Here is a 26,388-nt window from a genome sequence, read left to right as displayed (position 1 = left end):
CCTGGTAAGGGCATTTATTTGTATGATGATACAGATATTTGTTCCTGAGTCATGGTTGTTTTCTATGTATTTAAGTATTTATATATTATATATATCGTTGTCTGAGTACCCACAACACAAGCCTTCTTGAGCTTACTGTGGGGCTTAGTCAATTTGTGTAAAAATGTCCTATAATATTTATTTATTTATTTATTTATTTATTTACAGATACTATATTGCCAGGTTAGATAACTTTTACTTAGTTAATGTCAAAACATTTACCGCTAGAACAAAGTTCAGACAGGCTTCATTTCTTACCTCGGCGAGACCTTTCTTTCGAGTCAAAAAAATCTAACTTTTAGGCAGTTTGATTAAGTTCTTTTGGTATCAATGTAGAGAATAAATAGTCTACTATATACGCCTTCCAAAAAATCTAATTTTAGAGATGTACGTTTTTAAATATAACAACTTGAAAGAAAAAGTTCAAAATTTCTCTATTCACCCTGCGATTTCTATTGACCCCGTTTTACGGAATATAAAAAGTAGGTGAGTTGACCGTGACGTCACGATGTAATGTTTCATATAAATTCCATATTAGCAAATCGTTTTGACAGTTCTAAAAAAGTAACTGATTTGACTAGTAGGAAAATACCCTATTGATACGCATACTGGATAACAAAACTATTCTACTACCTATCTTTTTCCAATAATTTGTGAGAGCCTTATAGATAGGGCCTATGTTTGAGCTGTCTTTCGGGTTACTGTAAACAAAAGGTAGGTACTTAAATACAATTTTGTATTGCTTTATTTCAGTCAATTAAATGAGGTTTATTTTAACAAAATAAGTAGGATGTTGGCTGGTTTAAGGTACATAAAATTGTAGAAATTTATTGAGAGCACCACTCAGCATCAACAGCATGATGCAAACATCCATACATCCATCTCCTTCTGCCGCATCAGTGCATTCTTTACGTTTGTTCTTGACGTTTAACATTAAATTAACGGATATTTCAAAATTACAATAGGCAAATTAAACCAATATACTATTTACGTATTTCATCATTTTCGACAATAATTGTACCGACGCATTGATTTATCAATATAAAGTTATGATTTATGTTATGAGATACTTAATTACTTACACGTCATATCGGCAGATCATACTTACATCTTTAAATCAAATCACAATCCACCAACTTGAATTTTTAAAAATCGACTGTAAATCACGTTTTATGTTATCTTCCGAGAGGAAATATTAACGTTATATAGCAAGAATGACACAAAGTCAGTGATAAAACTAGTCGCTCAGTCATAGTAGGCCGTGTAGCGGTTAGAATAGGGTCGACATGGTCATTATTTAATTAGATAAGTTCGCAAAAGCCGTTTCAACCACGTTCCTATGTATTCTAAAAGGGGCTCGGTAATTGCTGCCTGCGATCATATACGCGTCGGGCTAAACATACCAACGTTATACAATCGCCATCATAGAGAGGCCAAGGTGCTCAAAAATATCTGAACATGCTCATTAACGTCTTGATAATAGAGACTTTGCTCAAATATTTGTTAACAATTTGGCCGCTCCGATATATCAGATGGCGACTGATATATCGGAGCATCGACATCGGGCAAACTGTTAACTGACAATTCGTATACGAATGTGTTGCTGTTAATATGTTTTAGATCTGAATAACTCTTAAATCCTATTGAGCTGGATTTTATAAACTAAACCTGATTACAATAAGTACTAAATAATAAGTAATAATAAACGGTCACGTCATTACCATTGTATGATAATCATTTTATGTAACGCAATTAACAAATTAATTATTTATATTTTATGATTAGAACTTTATCTGAATTATATGTACCTAATGAACTTGAACTCGTATTTAAGGAAGACTATCTACGTATAGTCTGCTCGAGAAACTGAAAACGCTGAAAAATAGAGATAATACTCCTAAAAATACGTGTGGTACCTCATGAATGAATACCTAATACCATACCTTTTCAATGAATATTTAATACCTTTAAAATTATATTTAATATTACGTAATCGCTTTTACACGCCGCGCGCGTTTCCCGAAAATGAGGCGCGGAGGGCTGTGTTCAGCGATGAATAAAAAGTATAAATAATGGAGATACAGTTCTGGAAGTATGGAATGTTTGATTGGAAATATCCTCCTCTTTTATAATATTAATTTTGGTTTCTTATATATTAATACTTTTTGAGATATTGGGGAAATAATAAATATCTACTTTTTTCCCCCTTTTTTGTTTATAACTTTTTATATTTTTTGTGTGCTAATACAGGCTTCGAATACATTTTTCTAAGTATCATGACGAATCTAATGAGGTATCACATGTATTTTTAGGAGTATTATCTCTATTTTTGACCGTTTTCAGTTTCTCGAACAGACTACGTAGTAGTATATTTACAGGATATAACGATAATCGTGGGGAAGTACGCGAGTGTTCATGCGATTAGGTATCAACGAAAATAACGGAATTATATAGGCGTAGACGTGTCTCGTGCAAAGGTCGCGTTACGTAAGCCCAGCGCTCCAGTGGTCAGTCGCCGCGCATATTAATACAATAATGTCGTTAAATCAACAGTACTAACTAACTAGGTACCTACTAGGGCTCGCGGTCGTGTCCGGGTTTCGTGTACACGTGTTCGGTACCCGTTTCCGAACTACACGTACACGGTTTTCTGACCCGTTCTACACGTGTAGTCGTGCACACGTGTAATTAAGATCCGTGTATCCGGGTACCCGTGTACCCGTGTACACGGCGAAACGGACCTTAAATACACGCGGGCCTAACCCGTCCTTGGCGTGTAGCGGAGACTGTAGTAATGTATATATGGATGTTCAATGTGATTGATATGTGTTGTACCAATTTAATTTATTTTTCACCTCAGCAGCTCGAACAGGGGTACTTTGCTAACAGTGAGCAAAATGCGATTTTGTTAAAGGAAAATATAACATATTCCGTTCGTGGTAGTTTCAGTCAGAGATGGGCAAAATTCATTTGAATGACGAATTACGAATGAGTATTACCAAATCATTCGCGAATGACGAATAATTTTTTCGAATGATCATTCGCGTTCAATTCATTCACGAATAAATTATTTGCGAATAATATTGTCGAATAGTTACCTTACAAAATAACTATTTAGCTGTTTTATATCCCAATAGTAAAAAGAAAATGTTTTCTATCGGTTTATCTGGTTGGTTGATTTGAGGTGTGGAAACTGGGAATACGCCTCATGTATTGGCGGTCACGTGGGGCGAGAATAACTGGAAATACACTAATAATGGGGGTATTCCCGTTTGTCCCCTTCGGGAACATGTGGGAAAAGACAAACAATCTTTCCCATTTGTTTGTGGATAGGGGACAAATGGGATTACATCAATAATGCACCCATTATAACCAATAATGGGTGTATGCCCATTTGTCCCCGCGGGGAACATATAGGAAAAGAAGCCGCATATAAATATTTCCCATTTGTGCCCACCTTATTTTTGTAAGGACAAAAGGGAACACACCATTTTCGGATGTATTCCCATTTGACCCCGCCGGGTACAGAAGTGATAGGATTTGCATATAAATATTTCCCATCTGTACCCTCCTTATTGGTGTGGGGACAAATGGGAACACACCATTTTCTGAAGAATTCCAATTTGTCCACGCCGCGAGAGACATTTGGGAAAAGACGCTGCATAGAAATCTTTTGTATCGGCACCAAATGGGAACACCAATATCGGGGACAAATGGGAACACCAAAACTCATATAAAACATTCCCATTTGTCCCCGCCTCATGTATGGCGTAGGTCACGTGAATCGGGGACAAATGGGAATACACCAATAATGCACCCATCATTACCAATAATGGGTGAATTCCCATTTGTCTCCGAGGGGAACATATGTGAAGACCCTGCATAAAAATATTTTCCATTTTTCCCCACCTTATTGGGGTGGGGATAATTGGGAACACAATTTTCGGATGTATTCCCATTTGTCTACGTCGGGAACTGATGGAATAGGTGCTGCATATAAATCGTACCCATTTGTCTCCGCCTCACGTATGGCGGCGGTCACGTAGGGCAGGAACAAATAGGAATACACCAATAAAGAGTGTATTCCCATTTGTTCCCGCGAGAAACTTATGGGAAAAGACGCTGCATAGAAATCTTTTGAGGTGGGGACAAATGGCAACGCCAATATCGGGGACAAATGGGAACACCAAAATTCATATAAACATTCCTATTTGTCCCCGCCTCGTGCATGGCGTAGGTCACGTGAATTGGAGACAAATGGGAATACACCAATAATGCACCCATTATTGGTGTATTCCCATATTACTAATAATTACCAATAATGGGTGAATTCCCATTTATCTCCGCGGGGAACATATGGGTAGACCCTACATAATAATATTTTACACAAATATCGGATGTATTCTCACTTGTCCCGGGCGGCAACAAATGGGAATAGGCGCTGCATATAAACAATTCCCATTTGTCCCCACCATGGATGGCGACGGTCAGTTGGGGCCTTTCCCAAAATTTTCCTTGGCTCTAAAATACGCTGCAGTTGCATACCTATTCAGATTTGCCATCTGAGTGTGTATTACAAAAATCCTTCGTGTAATTTATTCGAATAATTCATTTCTTATTCGAAATTCTAAACGAATGGTTTATTCGCGAATAATTTATTCGCGAATATTAATCTCACCATAATTATTTAGATTAAAAATGATTCGAATAATGCCCAACTCTGGTTTCAGTAAGCATAACTATCTACTTTTGTATTAAATAATCATTTAGGTTTATATAACACTTTAAACTCTCGCATTTTGTACACATATTTAATTACACAAACGGGTCTACCGCGATATAATTTCATTGTTTTTACCTTTAATTCCGACGTTTCAGCTGAGTTGCACCAGCTGTGGTCACGGAAAGACTGACGTCCCAACAAATGGTAACATGGTGGTGGTGGTATTTAGGTTTACTTTAAGTATCAAAAAACTACATCAATGAAGAAACTGAAATACCAACAATGAAGTCAACGGTTACTGAGATATTGTTAATTTTAATCTTATGATTATTGAAACAAATTGTACTTACCTACCTATTATTGACACTACAAATCAATCCAGTAAAACTGCAAAGTAGGTAATCGAATCTTTCTAACCTTCCACATATTCAATCGTATGTCTTCATAGCACGAATCTCCGCTACACGAGAGTGAAGGGTCGAACCGGCGGGTAAATAAGATCCGTTATTTCGTGTATCCGTGTACCCGTGTACACGGGTACCCGTGTAAACGTTTCCGAATCCGGGCGGGTTCGTGTAGTTCGGGTTCTTAAGCCCGGCGGGCTTAAGAACACGGGTACCCGTGTCAGCGTGTAACACGTGTATCGGGAGCTCTAGTACCTACTCACGGTGCGAGTTCAATAAATAAATACTTAAGCAATATACATACATACTAAGATCCAACAAAATTATGCGTAACCGACGAATACCGATTTTGAAATGAATTTCTATGTGTATATTTAATCGTTTCCAACATGATGTAGATATAATGTATAAATGTAATAAATCACGTAAACAATCTTGACGTGTCTTTTTATTGAAAAACATCTTTTGAAAAATAATTCACGGCGAATATGTAACAATTATGAATCATATACGATTACTTATTTACATTCTTTTGCTTTCATAAGTAATAGTTACTGATTGTTAAAAAGCGTTTTTCATTTAATAGACACGTCAAGATCGCGTAGTCTTTTTCTAATGCAAAAAAATACGAACTATAGCTAACTTAAGACACCGTTCCGTTCCAGCCAAATCCAGCAGATCCTGGACGATAAGTCGGCGCCGCTGCCGCACGAGCCCGAGCTGGCCGCGCTGACGGCGGGCGAGCGCTCGCACTGGGCGCACATCCGCCAGACCATGTTCAACCGGGGCCACAACCGCACCTCGCTGCACTGCATCGAGCGCGCTGCCTTCAACGTCTGCTTAGGTCACTATAATACTAATATCTACTACATTCTATATTGTTAACCATTAACCAAGGGTTGAAAGTTGCACACGAGATATTTTGGCGCTCGAACGAAGAGACAGTTAAACAATTTTGTTTCTCCCAAATTTCTGTTGCAAATAATCACACTTTTTACAGTGGTATTCTCTAGGATAGAAAAAGCAATTTCTATCCAGCTATTTACATATGAAAAATGAACTTTCTCAACAGGAGAAATGAAAACTTCCTTTAAGTACTTATATAAGCTTCGTATGAGCGCATAGGGAGCAGCACATCCCGTAATTAAGAAGAGCAGTCATATAGGAGATATAGTAAGCCTACATGTAGCAGATATAAGTATAGATAGAGTCTAATTTCCATGGCTTAGGAAGTTAAATTCGGTCTTGTAGTTTCCGTGTGTATTTTTTTCTCAAACATGTTCGGATATGGCCACATTTTGGTCATATATCGAAAACTGTATAGCCCATTTTTTAGGGTTCCGTACCCAAAGGGTAAAAATGATGACTATTACTAAGACTCCACTGTCCGTCTATCTGTCACTAAGCTGTATCTCATGAACCGTCATTGCTAGATAGTTAATATTTTCACAGATGGTGTATTTCTGTTGCCGCTATAACAACAAATACTAAAATGTACGGAACCCTTAGTGCGCGAGTCCGACTCGCACTTGTCCTGTTTTTTCAACTACCTCGTTATACTATCCCTTTATTAGCATCCCTCGGCAATGTACTATCGATGCGTTGATTGCAGATGACATGGCGTACGGGTACGACGAGAACGACCCGAGCAAGTTGGACGAGTACGGACGCGTGCTGCTGCACGGCAAGGGCTGCGACCGCTGGTTCGACAAGTCCTTCAACCTCTGCTTCAGCACCAACGGCTACGTGAGTCTCGAGTGGCCAAGCTAGCTAGTAGCTGGGCTAAGTACTTGCGAGCTACTTGCGCAACAAGTGGCCCCAACTTATTAAAAACCGGCCAAGTCCGCGGGCGTAAGTCCGACTCGCACTTGGTTAATTTTTATCAAAATAGTTTACTGATTGCAACATCCGTTACACAACGTGACGTCAATGTAATATTTAAAATTCATCCTGATCATCATTACTAAGCAGTTTTTGTATGAATAGTGTAAACTGGATTCTCAAAGAGGCTGATGTGGTGTAAAATACAACACGTTGTCTACCTACCTGACACTGCTCGTATAGTCTGTAATAGACTCGAAGGCCAATGATGATGTGGTGTAAAATACAACTCGCTAACATCTGTGTTAGTTAACTTATAAACGCTAGTGTTATTTGTATAAAAACGATTCTTAATAAGCCGCAGCTACCATTTATCAAATCGAAGCTCCTGAAATGCTTTAAATTAAGTATATTAATGTCCGTGTAATAATGTAAAAATTATTACTAAGCTTAAGAAAAAAAATACAGATTTTACTAAACGCAAGGAACTATAAAGGTCGGAACACAACGTAATATAGAATTAGGCTAGTTCTATAGCTTTTACACCAACGTTATTTAACCTTTAGCTTTTTGTTTTGTTTATAATGCTTGTGTTTAACCTGGGCTTCTATAATACCTTAGACCTTTAATTACTTCCTGCCCAAGCAAGAGATTTTCTGCGATTTTTGTGACAACTTTTCTAACGCCAGCTTATTATCTCTCGTTCCGGAGTTGACAACTTTTTTCTGGTTAACGTAGCTGAATTATATGTCTTTCCACAGATTTAGCAGAATAGTAAAACAATACTGACTCTAGACCTGTCCTCCAACTGTTATTCAACACATTCGATTCTGTTCCCTATTTTGTAGTAGGTACATAAAGGCCAATTTTAGTGACAAATTCTACAAAAATTCTATTAAATTATTTAGGAAATGTATTTCATAATAAATAAGTACGTGACTGTTTGTAGTAACCTATTAAAAACAATATTTTTTTAACCTTTGCAGGTCGGATTCAATGCGGAACATACATGGTAAGTGAAAAAACGCCGGAATAGTACATTATTGTCGAGGCTCGGAAGTAGCTACTTGCAGGCTGAGGATTCGTTTTAAACGGACGACCTTGGGAGTCCGTTTAATTGAATCCGAAGCCAGCAAGTAGCCTTCCAGCCGAGTCATATATAGTGCTTTTCTCAAAAATGGTGCAAGAAATATAAATATCATAGAAATATTTTACAAAAGCAACTTTCTTACGTATATATTTTCACAGAAAAAAGTAGAAACAATTGAAAAAATTAGCTTTGACGCCTTTTTATTTTTTTAATAAAAAAATAGAAGTGTATTTTTCTGCCGAAAATACGCCAACCTATTTGAGACAGCTAAATAGTCGCGGTACTAATCATCTGTTTGGCTGTTTAATGGGCCTGTGCCTTCATTTGATATGGCCATTTCAACTTTTAAAAAGTTTGGAACTCGACAAATAATGGAATTTGTATGCAACATTGCAGTCCCAAAATCGAGACTGCAATGTTTTTAACTTTTTAATTTTTGACTGACCATAAACTACGCGCTTCGCAACCTATTTTTTAAACGGCAAAGTCGACTTTGCCGTCCATTTTTGAGAAAAAGTATTTTTTGAAACAACATAGGATTCAATACTTCAGTTCCATACATCCATTTGAGAGGCGTGCGCGGAGCCGAAACCAACCCGACAATTGAATGAAATATAAGGTGTACACTTACTCAATATATATTATTATTTCAGGGCCGACGCGCCTGTGATGGCACATCTTTGGGAATATGTTATTTGGAGTGAAATAGAAATCGGGTGAGTGATTACACATACATATTTTGTTTATTTGTTTGCACCAGGCTCACCTCGTCGGCCTGCTTGAAGGCACCATCTCGTTCTACATCTGTGCTGAACAAGTAAAGTTTCCTACTGGCTACCGCACCCTGCCGTGCCTCCCGTGCGCGCCGTGCGTGTACGTGTCCCCCCACATTTGTCCCATTTACCTTTTTTTCCCCCTGTACTTCAAGACTGAAATATTTGAAATTTTAGCGTTTTTCCATTTCCAATTTTTATAACCACCTAATTTTTGTGTTTTTGTGCCATATTTTTGTTTCGCCATTTGTTAATATCTGTGATCCGCATACCTCTTCTTTTTTCTTCCTACAACTCCTCAAAATTCAATAAAGCCTCGCTTGACGGACGGTATAAACAAGCGGTTCAAAGTTTAGGTATCATTCGCCAAATTGTCAACCATCATCGTCCATTATATTCGCCTCATTGATACATCTTTTTCCTTTCCAGCTAAATTCTCAACCGTATTTTTTTTTTTACCTTTCATCTATGCGGAACGCAGACAAATAGTTTAAAACGATCAATTAGTTTTTTTAGTGGAATTTGTGAAAATTAAATTTTATACAGTGTGTAATTTTTTTTTGATAAAAGTGTGTAAAATTATACGTGATCTGCAAAAATCAATTATTTTACTGCAATAGGTACTACGTAGTTACAAAAAATATTATGTAAAATCTATTTGACAACTAGTTTGACAATATCCTTTATTCTATGGTACCTCAATGTTCTCTAGACCCCCAACAGTGGCTTAGCTAGGCGTGGACGAAGAGGGCCGCGCGAGGCCCTTTCGGCACAGTACAACAAAAGGGCCTCGCAGATGCGATTTCGCCCACGGCTAAATTCGTTCACGCTACTCCACTATCCCCAAAAGCGCTTTTAGCGTCACTGACGTCACTCCAATGTCATCGTAACTATAGTCTGGCAAACCAATTCAAAATATGGAAGATACTCTACCCTGTTACATCTGTATAATTTGGCGCCTTTATCTATTGACAAAATAGGTTTGTAAGAGTATAGTTGGTGATGTGTCATGAACAGGTACGCCCTGGACGGCAACACGCGGGGGTCGGTGGAGACACCGCCGCCGGCGCCCATCCGCCTGCAGTGGGAGCTGGAGCACGAGGAGCTGGCCAGGGCCATCGACAGCTCGTACTGCGTCGCGCAGAAGCTGCTCAACGACGTCGACCTCAAAATACTCATGTACAACAAGTATGGGAAAGGTATGCCATGCCCCTGCAGTACAACCAGATCGGTAATAAACGGTCTGCCCTATTAGAAAAGCTTATTGGTCTTAACCTTTCGTAAGCTCCTGTCAAAAATTTGCCATTTACATAGCAATCATGACAACTTAATTTTTAAGTTGAATATATATGGAGCAGATCTGTTCCAAACTTGCTCCAAAGCATACCAGAGGTTAATTTTTACTTTTGGAATACACAATAATGAAGGTGGTGCTACTGTTGAGTTGAACTACTCACGAGTCTCTAGCCTGTGTACGTACGGCTGTATACGTAGGTACTAGTAGTTTTCCCTGCGGATCACTGCCTAAAAGGGTACCCAGCTATTAAAATACATACTTCATAGTATATTATACTTCACAAGCCCTGAGCTAAGTGTTGCTTAGTGTTGCGTGTAGCTAACCGTGTTTCCAGGGTTCATGAAGAAATGCCGCGTGTCGCCGGACGCGTTCATCCAGCTGATCCTGCAGCTGTCGTACTACCGCACAGCTGGCCGCTTCTGCCTCACCTACGAGGCCTCCATGACGCGCCTGTTCCGCGAGGGCCGCACGGAGACCGTGCGCCCCTGCACCATCGAGAGCTCCGCCTGGGTCACGGCCATGGAGAACCCTAACGCCACCGTGAGTAACCATGTCTCTGCTCTGGTTGTACTATTAGGCCTCTGTGACGTGCCTGGACCGCCAGGGCCTCACGATCTTGTGCCCCTTTGCACTATTTATATTTACCTGCATGGTGGTCTCGCAGCGCGCATGCGAAGCGCTGGTGGCCTAGCGGTAAGAGCGTGCGACTTACAATCCGGAGGTCGCGGGTTCAAACCCCGGCTCGTACCAATGAGTTTTTCGGAACTTATGTACGAAATATCATTGATATTTACCAGTTGCTTTTCGGTGAAGGAAAACATCGTGAGGAAACCGGACTAATCCCAATAAGGCTTAGTTTCCCCTCTGGGTTGAAAGGTCAGATGGCAGTCGCTTTCGTAAAAACTAGTGCCTTCGTCAATTCTTGGGATTAGTTGTTAAGCGGACCCCAGGCTCCCATGAGCCGTGGCAAAATGCCGGGATAACGCGAGGAAGAAGGAAAGGAAGGTGGTCTCGCAGCGCCGAATGTGCGTTGCGTGGCCGAGGAGTAAGAGCCTTCGTCATCGTTAGTGACATTGTCTCTGTTCTTGTTCCACTGCTGAATACGAGTCGTGAAGTGTCTTCTATGAGAGCCACATCCACTAACTCTTGTTATTATTATCCAAATTAGAAATAAGAAAGCCCTGGAGCCTAATGTCGTGCTGTGCTTAAAGAGTAATGTAATCGGCAGGTTGAAGAGAAGCTCGAGCTGTTCAGCAAAGCCGGTCAGCGGCACCAGCTGGGCTACCAGGACGCGATGGCCGGGCGCGGCATCGACCGCCACCTGTTCTGCCTGTACGTGGTCTCCAAGTACCTGGAGCTGGAGTCGCCCTTCCTGCAGGAGGTCTTCAACGAGCCCTGGCGGCTGTCCACCAGCCAGACCCCGCACGGTACCTTTCTATTTATTAATTCGATAAAAATATCAATGTTCCTTTTACGTGCCCTTTCATAAAGTCTGTTTAACCCTTGGAAATTTTCAACGATGGTTAATTTATAGTACTAAACTGATAACATATGCGTCTGTGGCCGTATTTGACGGACAAAGTTTTAATACTCCTTGATGTTTATTTTGTCGAAGTTTAAATGAGGCATCTTCTTATTATGTTATTCTTATTTTACATCTATTACTATTGGTTTATGGTTTATGTGTATACGAGATTTCGGGTTCGCCACCCATAGAAAATGTCAGATTTTTGTATTAACTTACATTACACACAAAGAAATAAATTGTTTTTTTGTTTTATCATCAATAAACCAGGTCAAACTAGCCAGCTGGACCTGAAGAAGCACCCGAAGTGCATCAGCACGGGCGGCGGCTTCGGCCCCGTAGCAGACGACGGGTACGGCGTCTCCTACATCATCGCCGGCGAGGACCTGGTGTTCTTCCACGTCTCCAGCAAAAAGAGCTGCCCCAAGACGGTTAGTTTACTACATCCCTTCCACTTGATAATAGTATTACTTTACCGCCGTGTGTACCCATAGGGAAGGGCCAGGGAGTTGATTTAGCTCCTGCTAAGAAATGCTATTAACCCTTGCAATCTAACTTTATTTTTTATAGCGGACTTACCTAAGGGTGGTATTCCCTCTGTCCAATATCTTTGTCCAATGTGTGTTTGCGTCTCACATTTTGCTTAGTGAGAGAGTGAGACGCAATGCACATTGGACCAACAAATTGGACAGGCGGAATACCTACCTAACCAATACCTTTATTTTCCAGAGCTCGACTAACTTCGTGAATCAAATAGAAAGATCCCTGAAAGACGTCCAAGACCTCTTCAATGAATATACTAAAAAAAAGAATGGGGCTAAAAACAGTAAATAGTACATAGTAGTAGACTCGTACACAGTTTTATAAAATATCGCAGTCTCTTGTTGTTGTTGTATTGATTATGTAGTTTAGTAAAATTTTAAAATATTAGGTTTATGCGAGGACTACGAGTATTTGCCAAGTTTTTTTTTGTAGCGAGACTTAGGCACAAATGTACGTACGTTCAAGGACCAAAACCATCAACCCATCGGCATGTACAGTTGTTCATGTATCATGTAGAATCACAAGATAAATTATGATTATAGGTTAAATCTTTATGACCAGACATTTGACAAAAACTGATTATATGCATGTTGAAGTTAGTTATTCATATCTAAAATTATTTTTTATAAATTTTACCAAATCTTACAAAGTCAGTGCCAAGAACAAGCTAGCGGCGCGATTCGGGAAATGAATTAGAGATGCACTAGATATGAAATAGTAAAGATATGTGACGTTCCACGGCAAAAGGTACCTTATGGCAGCTGGCGCTTACGGTATTTATTTACGCCGCTGCAATATTAAGCCGGGGCAATGGTGCCTTTTGCCGTGGAAAGTCACATATCTTTACTATTTCATATCTAGTGCATCTCTTATTCATTTCCCGAATCGCGCCGTAGGTGTGTTCTGTTTGTATTGGAAATGGGGCGCTTGGCACTGAACGTGTTAACCTTCGGTAGGCGTTTTGTAGGAAAGAGTAAATGGTGGTAACGTTCTGAAGTGACTAGCCACTGGGTGTGCCCTGAGGTGTCAAAAAGCCGAGCATGCCGCACACGTGGTGGAGCCTGAAACGGCATTCAATTGCCGCTCGAATCAATCCAAACTAGGTTAATTTATTTTAGATACATTCTTAGAATCATATACAGTGGTTAAATATGATAATCTTGAATATTTATAATTTGATTTTATCTGCATTTTATTGCTAAGAGGTAAGTGGCTATAGGTAGTGATATATCACAAGTTATATTTAGTAATGTGTCAATAACGAAGAATAGAAAGTATCACTCCATCTTAGAACCTGAGTTCTTTCAAAACATATACTCACCTTCTCCGCTGTAAGTCTTTACTAAACTCAATCTATAAGAAAAAGTGTAAATACATTTTAAATAAATATGCACATTAATTGTACCAGTGAAATATTATTTCAATTCATTTGGCAATGCCAATCATTTATTCATTATACGTGTGTAAACTTATATTCATTAGAAATACAAGAATGAACTAAATGACATACAAACGAAGACACCTCTTAGAAAAAAAAATATTACGCTGTTATATTACATAATATGGTAATTTTACGTTTCTCAGTAATTGCCTACTTATTGGTTCATTTTTCAGAACCAACACTAGCCAAAAGATAGCACAACAGAAGCGGTATCATTGTCGCATTTATATCACCTGTCATGCCATGCGTCACTTTCGCACTTACATATTTGTTAGAACGTGACAGGCATGGTGACAAATGATAAAGAGCCAACCTTCTTAGCCCTACAGGCCGCGTCTTAACTCGTCGGTCGACTTATCATTACGTTTCTCGATTCTGTCACACTATTCGCAATGAAAAGCGGTCTGATAATCCACGCGATACTCTACCACTTGTCTTTCGTGCTGTTGATGGAGATGCGTGGTGGTTTGTGCTAGCCCAGTGTGAACTACTTTACTCGTGCCGTACCTCTGCATGATGGCTCTGTGTATCGTTAAACATACTGTAGGTATACAATACACCCATATTTTCTTTAAATGTTTCTAAAAGTCCTTCTGTAATGTATTTGCAAAATGTAATGTGTACCTAATTAATATGCATATGCTTAAATGTGTACTTATAATGTTAGGAACGTTGGACAAATAGGTTTTATTAATTAGTAACAGATTGTGCAATGAATTTGTATACAGGACATCTCACCTGTCATAATATGGTAAACGAGTGTATTTAATAATAGCGAACGGCAGCCAATATGATAAGATTAACAACTTTTTATATAGTCCGTCCAACAGAACTGTATCGTTTTAATACTCTTCTTACTCAAGTTTAACTTAATTTCTAAATGTAACCTCAGCAAGAGTACAATTAACTTAATTTTCGATGAGTGCCCCATTAAAGTTGCTCTTTTGTCGGTTTATGATACTTTCAATATAATAAGGTGTTGCATTGAATAAAGTATTTATACTAACTAATACTCCAGAAGAACCATGTTCAAATAATTATATAGACCATAGTAGTTTTACTAAGTGTTAAAATCATGCAATTTAAAATATTTTTTATTATATACTTTAGTTTCGAAATGCAATATTTTCTTCTTTAATTGTTTGACTTCTAATTTCATGTAAATAAAATGCATAAAATAATGTATGTTGTTTCTATTCATTGTCAGTGATACCTATTCCATATATGGAAGGTAGAGTTAGTTACTTCTATACTCCATGTACCTAACTCTCATCTTGATACTTTTTTGGTTGCCTCCATTGGTAGTAGGAGGTTTAATTACCTAGTATCTGGGAATTTTCATTTTAACTTGCACTTTAAAGCGCGACTTAAGTCCTGTTTCAGTAACATCTAACCGTTACATTATACAAATGTATGGGGTATTGTACAAAATGTATGGGATTTGACATAGAGACCGTCAGTTTTGTAACAATTGCTAACCGGCCGTCAAAGGTGCACAGAGGGCCTACCGCGAACCACGTCCGACGTGTTGCCTCTCTGTCGCAATTGTAAATTCGTACGTAAGTGTGACAGGGAGGCAACAAGTCGAACGTGGTTCGCGGTAGGCCCTCAGTTAAGTGAAAATGCCCATCTGCAGCGTTCGACTCGCCGGCACTCGGTAACCGTAGAGGGACCACACAAGAAAAAACACATTTGTTCATTTTGAATCTTTAGCAATTGCCGTAGGAGTAGTAGCGATTTTTTTTATTCCCCACCGTAAACCGTAAACATAGTATGGATTATGGTGGGCAACACTCGACTCGACCAATCATAGTGTCGCATTGCGTATGTTCTGTCCCTCACGGACGCACGCGTATTAAAGTGATAACACACTATCGCACCGCACCGCGACCTTGGAGCGCCGCACCGATAAGTGAGAGTGAGAAACAGATATCTCTTTCTCGCTCTTACTTATGGGTGCTTATAGGCAGCCCAATGTTGCCTGGAATGGAGTCGCTATTGAGCACTGCCCGTGCCCAAAGTAGCTCTGAATAATCCTAGACAGAACGTTGTCCTGCGTAAAAACACGTCAAAAGGTTGTAGTTAAAGTAGTAACAGACTATCGCACCGGACGGCGACCTTGGTGTAGTGCGGCGCATTTATCGATAGTGTGTAAGCTTCCATCGCACATAATTATTATTAATAGCGGTGCGGTGGGCATGCACGTCGCACCAACTGACAGGTAATAATAATACTGGTGCGCTCCGCACCAATTTCCCTAGTGTGTAAAGCCCCCTCCACACTCGTGCGCGAATCGCGGCTTCGCCCGCGATTCACGCGCATAGTCTGGAGGGGGCTTTACAAAGAGAATATGTGACGTTCCACGGGAAAAGGTACCTTATGAGGGTTTCTAGTTTCGGAGATATGAAATGTTTTGTAAAGAGGTGAAAAAATGCTCAATTTTTTTTTATTGTGTGATCTGAAACCTTAATGCGTAACGTTTGTTTACCTGTTTTTATTTTTGTTATAAGTTAGTTATAAGCCTAGTAATGTCGTCTCAGAGTTTAGTAGAAAAGGTACCTTATGGAAAAAAGATTGAAAATTCCCAAAAAGACTAGTCAATACGGGAAAAGAAGTTTGGTAGAGAACTGTATTAGCATTCTGCAAAACTAATTTGATAATTTCAGTTCTGGTTGGGGCGCCTCGCAAATATTATAACCGTACATAGACCGACATCACAAATCCAAGTAGCCTGCTATTATACCAAAGTTACTCTCGTCAAGTCTTTCTTAACTAGAATAATCTTCATTTGGTTTGGTCGCATGCAGTAAATCAGCCATTGGTTTGCTGAAAAATGCCAATACCCGACGCATTACCTTATGGAATATCTGAGGTCATTGAACCTCAATGCCGCTTATCTTAAATAGAAACCGAAATATATTATTGATAAGAAATAGACGATTTATACCATTACCAAAATATTATTAGTTTATCCTAACTGTTCCATCATCATCATCATGCCTCATCATGTAACTTAATCACAAGGTACCTTTTCATTACATACAAATTATTGGTCTTTTTTAAGATTATTATGACGAAGAACTAATTAAATTTGGGGCAGTTTAATGTAAATTAATATTTTCTATTCATAAAAGATAAACTGTAATATGATTGATATTTTGTAGTGATGTATTATTAGATTTATTTCCATAAGGTACCTTTTCGTAAATGTATGGAGCAAATACTGTTATTGTTATGTAAGTTTAAAGTGGCATAAGGGGTTAAATATAGTATTTAGTTGGGGTTTTAGGATTTATTTCATTTGAATGACAGAATTTCTTTCATATGTGCTCAGAAAAATTGATTGTGTGTGACATTAAAAGTAAAAATATTCAATTTTGTGATTTTATGTGAAAAAGTCAGAAAATACATTTTCACCTCTAAATCGGTATTGTTTTTTGCTTAAACTGTCTGTCAGTGTCGTTTTCTAATAGATAAAATTTAATTCTTGAGAGCTCATTGCAATCAATCGTGAAAATGAAATAAAACTTTATTTTCAAGAGATTGGTTAGTATACACATAAATCAGTCGATATCAAAAGTTTCTATTTGCATTACAGAACAAGTCGCAATATTTTTTTAATCTCAGATATATAAGGTATTACTATTTGTAGTCAACTATGTAACTTACTTCAGGAACATAGTTTTTTAGGCGGCTAAGCTTAAAACTTCTCTATCGTAAAGTTGCTCATTTCACAACATTATTTTCAAAAAATCATATCTCTGTAACTACGCAACCTAGAAGGTTGATCTTTTGTGTTATCGATAGCTTATTTATTGTAGATTACTGGGGTATGCATAACTCCATACCCGCCATAAGGTACCTTTGACCGTGGGACGTCACATATAATCACTACGTTGTGTGTAAGCTCCATCGCACCGATTGACAGCTGTCATTTTCAAATTAAACTGAAAATCGTAATTAGATTCAAGGCCCCAACGCTGTCTGTTCTCTTTCACGGCGCAGCAACTAGTATCATTTCTCTCTCCTTGCTCTTCTAAAAATGCCGTTTGTCAAAAAAGGACAACCATACTGTTGACAAGATGGACTTCAAGTCCAGGTGTCCCCTTTTTAGGTAGACCCAGGTTGTGTATGTGTGCGTAAAAACGTATATGTGTGCTCTTTTAGGGATGTGAAAAGTCGAAAAAATTTTAATCATGTTATATATTGATAAACGCTACACAGCGGAACGAAATAGCGATTAATTGAAGCTTCAATATCTTCGTTAAACACAAACATAATTGAAATGCTAATGGATAATGAAAATATTATAATATAATAAAATAATTCAATTATTGCGGAACACCTATGTTAGTAGGTATTTATGCATTTTAATTAAATATCTGAACTTTCCCTTGTTTCCCTGCTGGGGCGTGACTATAAAATTAACTATAAAATTGTGATCTGCTAACCACAATAAAGAATAAAAGCGTTTTTGTTCATTGTAGGTAGCGTTAAACCTTTTAAGTAAAATTAAAATTGCAAGAAATGTCGATAGTTTATCGATATGACTTTATCGACATGGCTACAGCAAGGTGGGCCACATTGTTAATCGTACACTAAATAAAAGTGGTCCCACTGACAGCTCGCTTGGAAGGTATCTGTGTATATTATTATATCTATGATTAGATTCCAAAAAAAGTAAGACAATGTTGCCACTTCAATAATTTGTTTGTAAAGCTGGTCAAGCAGATCTTGTCAGTAGAAAAAGGCGGCAAATTTAAAAAATATAGGCACGAAGGGATATCGTCCCATAGAAAATTTGAATTTCGCGCCTTTTTTTACTGACAAGATTTGCTTGACCAGCTATAATATAGTAAATTCCTTTTTATAAATAAATACGCTAAGATAATTTATTTATTGGTAATTTTACCCCTACGATTTAACAAAGTACTTTTATTTACTTATTTTTACATAAATACAAGTCGCATTAGTGTGCAAGTGGCAACATTGTCTTACTTTTTTTGGAATCTAATTATGATTTTCCTATGGAACGCAGCTTAAGCCCATTTGTCAATTTCTGTCATAATGCATTATGTCAACTGTGCGACCATACTTAACCCATCACAAAAACATTTTAATTAAGTTTATAGTTTGGGTCTCTCAGCTCTATTTATCAAATTTAGAATGCCGTTTATGCTATGAATTTTATTTATAGCTTATACTTTAATAGCAGCAACTGTAAGATTACGTTATGTTATGATATATTATCAAGAAACTAAAAAGCATAATAAAACATTATTTCCTTATTCTTAATGTCGTGCCCGTTAAGTGTTAGAATGTATCATATTTTTTGGGTTATATTGTATAGACTTTGGGATGTGTCGACGTTAACATTAATATCCAGTATTATAGTATTTTTCCTGTATGGATATTTGATTGCATTTTGTGTCTTTATGGTAGGTCTGTCTGGTGAGTATTAATTTTGACCGCTGTCTATTAATGGTCTATTATTAATATATTCATTTCTGCTTTTAAAGAACTTCTTTACGATAAGTATTTGGTTTTGGAGACTCAGAGAAACTTTGACAATAATAGTTATCAAAAATTTACCTTTTATTAGCCGAATTTAGTGTTCCAGTGCAAAGGCCTACCCTGTTTTCCTCCACACGACCCTGAAATATAATCAAATACCTTTTGTAAGTTGAAAAATACTCTGATAAGTAAAGGTTTGGATTTTAGTTAGAATAGCATTTATGTTTCAGGAATTCTGTACAATGCTCAAGACCTGCTGTTATATTATCCAAATGATCCACCGGAATCCAGAATGTTCATCCTCCAACCTAGCAACTTTAAGTTGCCTCATGAAAATATCAAAATAAACAACAAGGATAAATTGAAAATTCACATATACCTTATTAAACAACCAACTAACAGCAACCACATACCAACTATGATATTTTTTCATGGAAATGCTGGTAACATGGGTCAGAGGTAACTACTCTAATTTAATATTATATCTTACATGGCAAGCATGAAAGTGTGAGAAATGGTGAAGTTTTGCATGCTTTGGGGCAGAAGGTCAGTCATGTTTACTCGTTTCATCTCTCAGCCACCTGGCTGGTTTAAGCTTAGATGTTTGTCTAAAAGTGACACATAATGACACAGTGCTAAACAACATAAGCATAACCACCATACTCCTCGAGCAGGGTAACTTGATTGCCACTTAACTTATATCTTTTTGTCAATGCAAATAGAGGAATTGTCAATGGAAATTATTCTTACAACATTATATATTACAGCCAATGTTTACCTCTAGTAAGTCTAGTACCCAGTTTTCATTGAAATTTGTAATCAACATGAGTATATTAATTTGTGAATGCAGAAGCAATTGAAATCAGTGGTTGCATTATTTATTATACCTACTAAATTATTCTCTTTATTTATTTTTCGTCTTAAGTTAGGTTTGTTATAATATGAATATAAAAGTAAAATATAAAAAAACACTTACAAAACAATAAAAAATACATATAAACACATTATAAAAAACCTAACCTAGGGTGCCGCCGGCAGCGGAGCTTGGCCCAAGCTGCCGGTGGTCAGGGCCGCAGAGTGAGGAACCGACGTACTATACGCGCCATGTCCAATATTACCGCCTTCTGCATCTGACCCTTGATCCAACCACCCAGCGAGAGTCTCTCTAGGTGTTGGTCGAGACTCTTCGCTATGAGACCGTTCGCTGACACAACTATCGGAACAATGATCGTCGAGTCAACATCCCACATGGCGGTAATCTCGTGAGCTAAGTCTAGGTACTTGCTGGACTTGTCCTTCTCGGCCTTCACGAGATTCTCATCATGGGGGATGGTGACGTCGGCGAGCACGGCCCGGCGCTGCGATCGGTCTATCAGCACGATGTCAGGCTTATTGGCGACAATAGTCCTGTCAGTGATGATAGATCGATCCCAATAGAGCGTGGCACGACCATTCTCGAGAACAGGCGCATACCTACTAAATTATTATTATTATTATTATAGCTTTATTTATCCATACAGTTACATTATTTGAAATATTTATGTGTATAGTATGTATATGAATATTATTGTATGGCCCCTATAGGGTAGAAAGCCTCCTCCATTTTATTCCATGTTTGTCTGTTTTGGGCTGCGGTCATCCAGTTTTTACCAGCTGTTTTTACAACATCGTCGACCCATCTTGCCTTTTGTCGTCCATGTCGTCTTTTTCCTATGGGACCAAGCCACTTCGTTGTTTGCAATGTCCATCTGTTATCCTGGTATCTTGCTATGTGGCCTGCCCACTTCCATTTCAGTGTCATGGCGTGTTCTAGTGCATCTTTGATTTTTGTTTTGTTGCGTATGTCTACATTTCGTGTTTTGTCTATTCTTCCCAATTTCAGGATACTTCTTTCCATGGCGTGCTGGCATGATAGGATTTTATTTTTGATCTTATTAGTATAAGTCCAAGTCTGACTTCCGTATGTTAAGGAGGGTAAGATACATGAATCCATAATGATCTTCTTGAGGTTCAGACTGTAATTTCCTTTGAGGATTTCTTTCTGTGACCAATACTTTTTCCATGTTGTGTTTATTCTCCTATCTACTTCGTTTTCCTGTCTGTTGGCGTCGAACGATATTTGTTTTCCGAGGTATATATAATTCTTGACATATTCTATTCTGTGTCCTTCTACAGTAATCGGGGTTTGGTTGTGGTTGGTCATTATTTTAGTTTTATCAGTATTCATTCCCAGTCCTACTTTACTAAATTAACAAGTATTTTCAATATAAGGAACAAGGACTAAACAGTATTTTAAATATTTGCTATAAGTATTACACCCCTTGTAAATAAGTATGGGACAACATGTGTCTGCAGCCCATTACTCGTCTTACTATGTGAGATATCTTTGAAACTAGGTCATACCAGGGTGGTTGTTACCATTTTCCATACGGCATTATTTTGAGACTTGGTAGAACAATTTATAATTTACAAAACACTCATTGTCCACAGGCTGTCTAATGTTTCCGGATTTTATCACAAATTAAAAATAAATATAATGATGGTGGAGTACAGAGGTTATGGTTTATCAGAAGGCACCCCATCAGAAATAGGGCTTTACGTAGATGCTCAATCTGCACTTGACTACATTATGCACAGAACTGACATTGATCGCTCAAAGATTGTTTTGTTTGGCAGGTCATTAGGTATGTACCCATGCTGGTTATCTTTTTCTTCCTATGTTTATGTTTCCTTGGTTAATTAATTTTGAAAGTTGTAACCAATGATATATTAACATGATTATAATTTTCCCCATTTGTATTGAATGCCAATGCATTGATTAAGGAACCTGCACAATCTATGCCCTATATGGTCCTTCTAGAGTTAGACCAAGAAAAGTCTGCAACGGTTTTGATAGCACATGCAGTGCAAGTGTTTTTTTAAACGTGCATCTTCTATGAAAGTATGACATATAATATAAAGAACACTTGCACTGCATGTGCTATCAAAATCATTGCAGACTTTTCTTGGTCTAACTCTATTACCTTCTTAAAGAGGTTCTGAACACTATATGTAGGGTATTATGTTTCACTGAAATATACCCAATTTTGATAGAGTAATAAATATTCATTGTTCTGTTTTGTTTAAACAGGTGGAGCAGTCGCTATAGACTTAGCTTCTAGGTTGGAGAACAGAAATAAGATTTGGGCTTTAGTTGTGGAGAATACATTCACAAGCATACCTGACATGGCCCAGATAATTCTCAAGTGGAGGTGTTTGAAGATACTACCACTGATATGTTACAAGAACAAGGTGAGATCAGGTTCAGTGTATACTTGTATAGAGTCTAACTAATATTATAAATGTATAAGTTAGTCTGATATTTATTTGGATGATTGTTGCATTGCAATGGGGGTCGCAACTATTAGAGAGTAATAAGGCGAAGGACGGAAGGGGCAGCTATAAATGACTGATTTAGTGTGGCAATCAATGGTTACTATACTACCTGCTTGTACCTCTACCTCAATTAGAAGTAATTTTGTTTACAGGGTGGCCCAAAAATACGTTGACATAACATTTTTACTGCTGCATATTGTTGATAAATTTTAATAAAGTGTGTGTTAAGCAATAAATGTAATCCATTTAATTATTCGTCAACATATTTTTGTAGCTATTTTACTCATAGCCTCTCTTACTCTTACTGTTGCCTTTTTCAGTACATGTCAGTGAACAAAATTGGTCAAGTACTAGCACCCACATTAGTAATTTGTGGCTCCAACGACGCCCTAGTGCCACCTGAAATGGCAAATCAGCTGTACATGAGGTGTGGAGCCATCTGCAAGAAACTGACCGTGATGCCGGGCGGCGGCCACGACAACACCTGGACCTGCAGGGACTACTACACTTCCATACAGCAGTTCCTGGTCAATGTGCCGATGCTGCCAGCTAGTCTCGGACCACTTCTTGATGACGAAGATAACGATGCTTATGATAACAATGTGACGAGACACACCTTAGTGCACACAGTATAGCAGGTTGACTGACTGATTATATATGTTGTGTACAAAAATAATACTTTTACCTCAATTTGTATATATTATGCTAACATGTAAATTATTTTTTATATCATCTTATTTTTATTGTACAGAAAGTTAATTAGCACTGCCTATCACCCATCGACAAGAGCACATAATTATACATGTGGTGTTTTGTAGCAATTCAAGTAGGTCTTAAAAATTAATAGATGAACCATTTACGTAACTTTATGAAGTGTAGGGCGCATGGTACCTACAAGCTACACTGCTAGAGCTTGTACGTAATTATTGAAATTGTAATTTGTAGCACAAATTTTGCTATTGAAAAGCAATAATAAATGCATGCTTGTCATTTAGTTTGGAGAAGCAATATATTTCCAAGTATTTTAATGTATTAAGATCACAAATAAAATAAATTTATTTCTTATATTTATGGTCTTATTATTATTAGCCCATATTGTCCCACTGTTGGGCAAAGGCCTCCCTCTTATTCATCCACGTATCCCTATCCTCAGAAGTCCCCCACCAGTAATATCATAACCAATACCGTCTTTACCATAAGGGCACAGGGCCCCCATCCTCAGGGGGCCCCGAAGGACAGACAGTAACAGTATATTTGATTACCCATAATGGCCATAATAAATAGAAGATCATAGTAGAAAAATGTTAGTTTAATTAGCTTTCTTTACTTTCCAAAAGGGCCCCAAATTCTTAAGTGCCCAGGGGCCCCAGCATAGTTTAAGATGGCCCTGATTATGATCAGGGGTTATGACCCCTCGAGCGGCAAAGCATTATTTTAAAATTGCGCGCCGTAGCACGACCACAGATAAGATAATGGCTTGAATTTTGACAACCCTCAGTAGCCGAAAGGGGTAGTGCCATATATTAGAAAGGGACAGGACAAGGGATTCGACCCCACTTCGACCCTGAACCGCTGTCAAACTTCGGTTTTGTAGGAAGTTTCCTTTCCGTACGGTAGTACTATTATTTATTCTGTGGTGTGGGCCCTGTAAGTGCTCTGCCATCTGAGCTACCAAGACCTTACCCAATACAGTGAAATATTTCCGCCGTATAATTATGAGCCTTAAGGGGCCCACTGATTAACAGTCCACCGGGCGGTATCGGCCTGTCAGTTAGAACAAAATTTGACAGTTCCGAACAACTGACAGGCCGATGCCGTCCGGCGGACTGTTAATCAGTGGGCCCCTTTAGGGAAGCCATAGCGACATCTACCGTAAAAGCGTATTATACTATCGGAGTCCCAAATCATACTGGATTGGTTCCAGTATTTGTCCACTTTTAATTTTTACGACCGATCTGGCCTAGTGGTAGGCTGCCTGTGAAGCCGATGGTCCTGGGTTCGAATCCCGATTAGGGCATTTATTTGTGTGGTGAACACAAATATTTGTTCCTGAGTCATGAATGTTTTCTATGTACCATATAAGTATGTGACCATGACCAAACAAGATGCTCTTATGGAACTTTCAGTAGGAGTAACAGAGAAAGCGCTGTTATTTGTCCTTGACGTAGTTTCACTTTTCCTTTCTGCCTACTTCTAAAAAGTCCTAAGTGACGTAGACGTTCTTTGTTGCCCACCGTTAGTAGTGGGGATTTTTTGGTCCCATAGTTCTAAAGTTAGAGGGGGAGGGAGAGGGGGGGGGGGGGGGGGGCTTTCATAGCGATTACTTCCAAAAACATGGTTATCAAAAAATAATGGTTTTTCAAAATCATTATTCGTAGGGTTGAAGTGAATTTTGTTAGTCTAATCCCTCGGCTATATCACTAGCTATATTAATATGTACTAAAATTATACTGCTATAGTATACCTGCCTAATGCAGGGTAACGATATACAATTGAAAATACGTAAATGAAAAAAAAAATAGAGTCAGTCCATGAAAAGTCTGCAGCGGATTTGATAGCCCACGCAGTACACGTGTTATTTTAAACGTCAAATTTCTATGAAATTATGACGTATAAATGACACTTGCACTGCGTGGGCTATCAAATGCGCTGCAGACTTTTCTTGGTCCGACTTCTAGACATGTTTTCGTGATTAAGCTAAGCGAAATTATCTAAGTCAGAAAATAAAAAGTAGTTCCGACATTGTTAAAGCAACCTGGAAAGTTATAAATGTGGAGACTGGTCGCTCTAAACACACAATTAAAGAGCTTAAACTAAACATTGATAACAAAATTATAGATTCCAATTTAGAAGTAGCTACAGAATTTGAAAAAATTTTCACCGAGGTACCAGTATCCACAACTAAGGATTTAAATTCATCACCCTCATCTGCTGTTACATTATTAAAACATAACGCTCCAGAGTGTTGTGGAGACCTTCATTTTGAACATGTTTGTACCTCAGATGTAATAAAGGCGTTTAAATCAATTAATGTCAAAAAAACTAATGACCTCTGGGGAGTCTCTGTCCATGCTGTCAAATCCTTAGTAGAAATTGTAGCGCCTGACTTGGTAGTTATATTTAACAACAGTGTTGATTGCGGCGAGTTTCCTGATCTAATGAAACATAGTAAAGTAATTCCTTTATTTAAATCTGGTAGCAGCTCTGACCCCACTAACTTTAGACCGATATCTGTGCTACCAACATTTAGCAAGATTTTTGAAAAATTAGTTCTTTCTCAATTAGTACGACATTTTAACGTTAATAATTTGATGCATAATAAGCAGTTTGGTTTTACACGGGGTCGCTCAACAACCGATGCCGGTGTTGAGCTAATTAAGCATATTTTCGATGCCTGGGAGGAGTCACGAGATGCTTTAGGTGTCTTCTGTGATTTATCTAAGGCCTTCGACTGTGTTTGTCATGAAACATTAATCAGGAAACTTCATTATTACGGAGTTAGAGGATCGGCACTGAATTTACTTAAGTCGTACTTAAATGGTAGAATACAAAGGGTCGATGTGAATGGACAGCGATCACCTGGGTCATTGGTCTCTATGGGTGTACCACAGGGGTCAATATTGGGGCCTTTCCTGTTCCTTATCTACATAAATGACTTGCCATTCCTTATTAAGACCCACCATGATATAGTATTGTTTGCAGACGACACCTCACTTATTTTCAAAGTCAAACGACAGCAACAAGCTTACAATGATGTAAACAATGCCATTTCAAAAGTAGTAAATTGGTTCAATGTTAATAATTTATTGTTAAATGAGAAAAAGACTAAATGTATTAAGTTTG

The 26,388-nt window shown here is 38.2% G+C and overlaps 2 protein-coding genes across 2 annotated transcripts in view; both read left to right on the top strand.

Moving 5' to 3' along the window:
- LOC134804759 (carnitine O-palmitoyltransferase 1, liver isoform) overlaps window positions 1-14,837 on the top strand; it is a 37,638-nt gene extending 22,801 nt beyond the window's left edge. Inside the window, exons 9-17 of the mRNA XM_063777977.1 lie at window positions 5,832-6,010; window positions 6,779-6,912; window positions 7,974-7,999; window positions 8,731-8,793; window positions 9,868-10,049; window positions 10,482-10,687; window positions 11,376-11,574; window positions 11,943-12,103; window positions 12,402-14,837. Coding sequence (XP_063634047.1) covers window positions 5,832-6,010; window positions 6,779-6,912; window positions 7,974-7,999; window positions 8,731-8,793; window positions 9,868-10,049; window positions 10,482-10,687; window positions 11,376-11,574; window positions 11,943-12,103; window positions 12,402-12,506 — 1,255 coding nt within the window. The 3' untranslated portion in view covers window positions 12,507-14,837. The remainder of the gene's footprint in view (window positions 1-5,831; window positions 6,011-6,778; window positions 6,913-7,973; window positions 8,000-8,730; window positions 8,794-9,867; window positions 10,050-10,481; window positions 10,688-11,375; window positions 11,575-11,942; window positions 12,104-12,401) is intronic.
- A 3,909-nt stretch (window positions 14,838-18,746) lies between these two features.
- Window positions 18,747-23,385, top strand: LOC134803916 (protein ABHD13). Its single transcript, XM_063776728.1, has 5 exons — window positions 18,747-19,107; window positions 19,401-19,629; window positions 21,661-21,854; window positions 22,301-22,461; window positions 22,866-23,385. The coding sequence occupies exons 1-5, from the start codon at window positions 18,951-18,953 to the stop codon at window positions 23,178-23,180; spliced, it is 1,056 nt and encodes a 351-aa protein (XP_063632798.1). The 5' UTR covers window positions 18,747-18,950; the 3' UTR covers window positions 23,181-23,385.
- The last annotated feature ends 3,003 nt before the right edge of the window (window positions 23,386-26,388 follow it).

The sequence above is a fragment of the Cydia splendana genome, chromosome Z (assembly GCF_910591565.1).
Source record: "Cydia splendana chromosome Z, ilCydSple1.2, whole genome shotgun sequence".
NCBI lineage: Eukaryota > Metazoa > Arthropoda > Insecta > Lepidoptera > Tortricidae > Cydia > Cydia splendana.
This window is presented reverse-complemented; position numbering and strand designations above follow the sequence as displayed.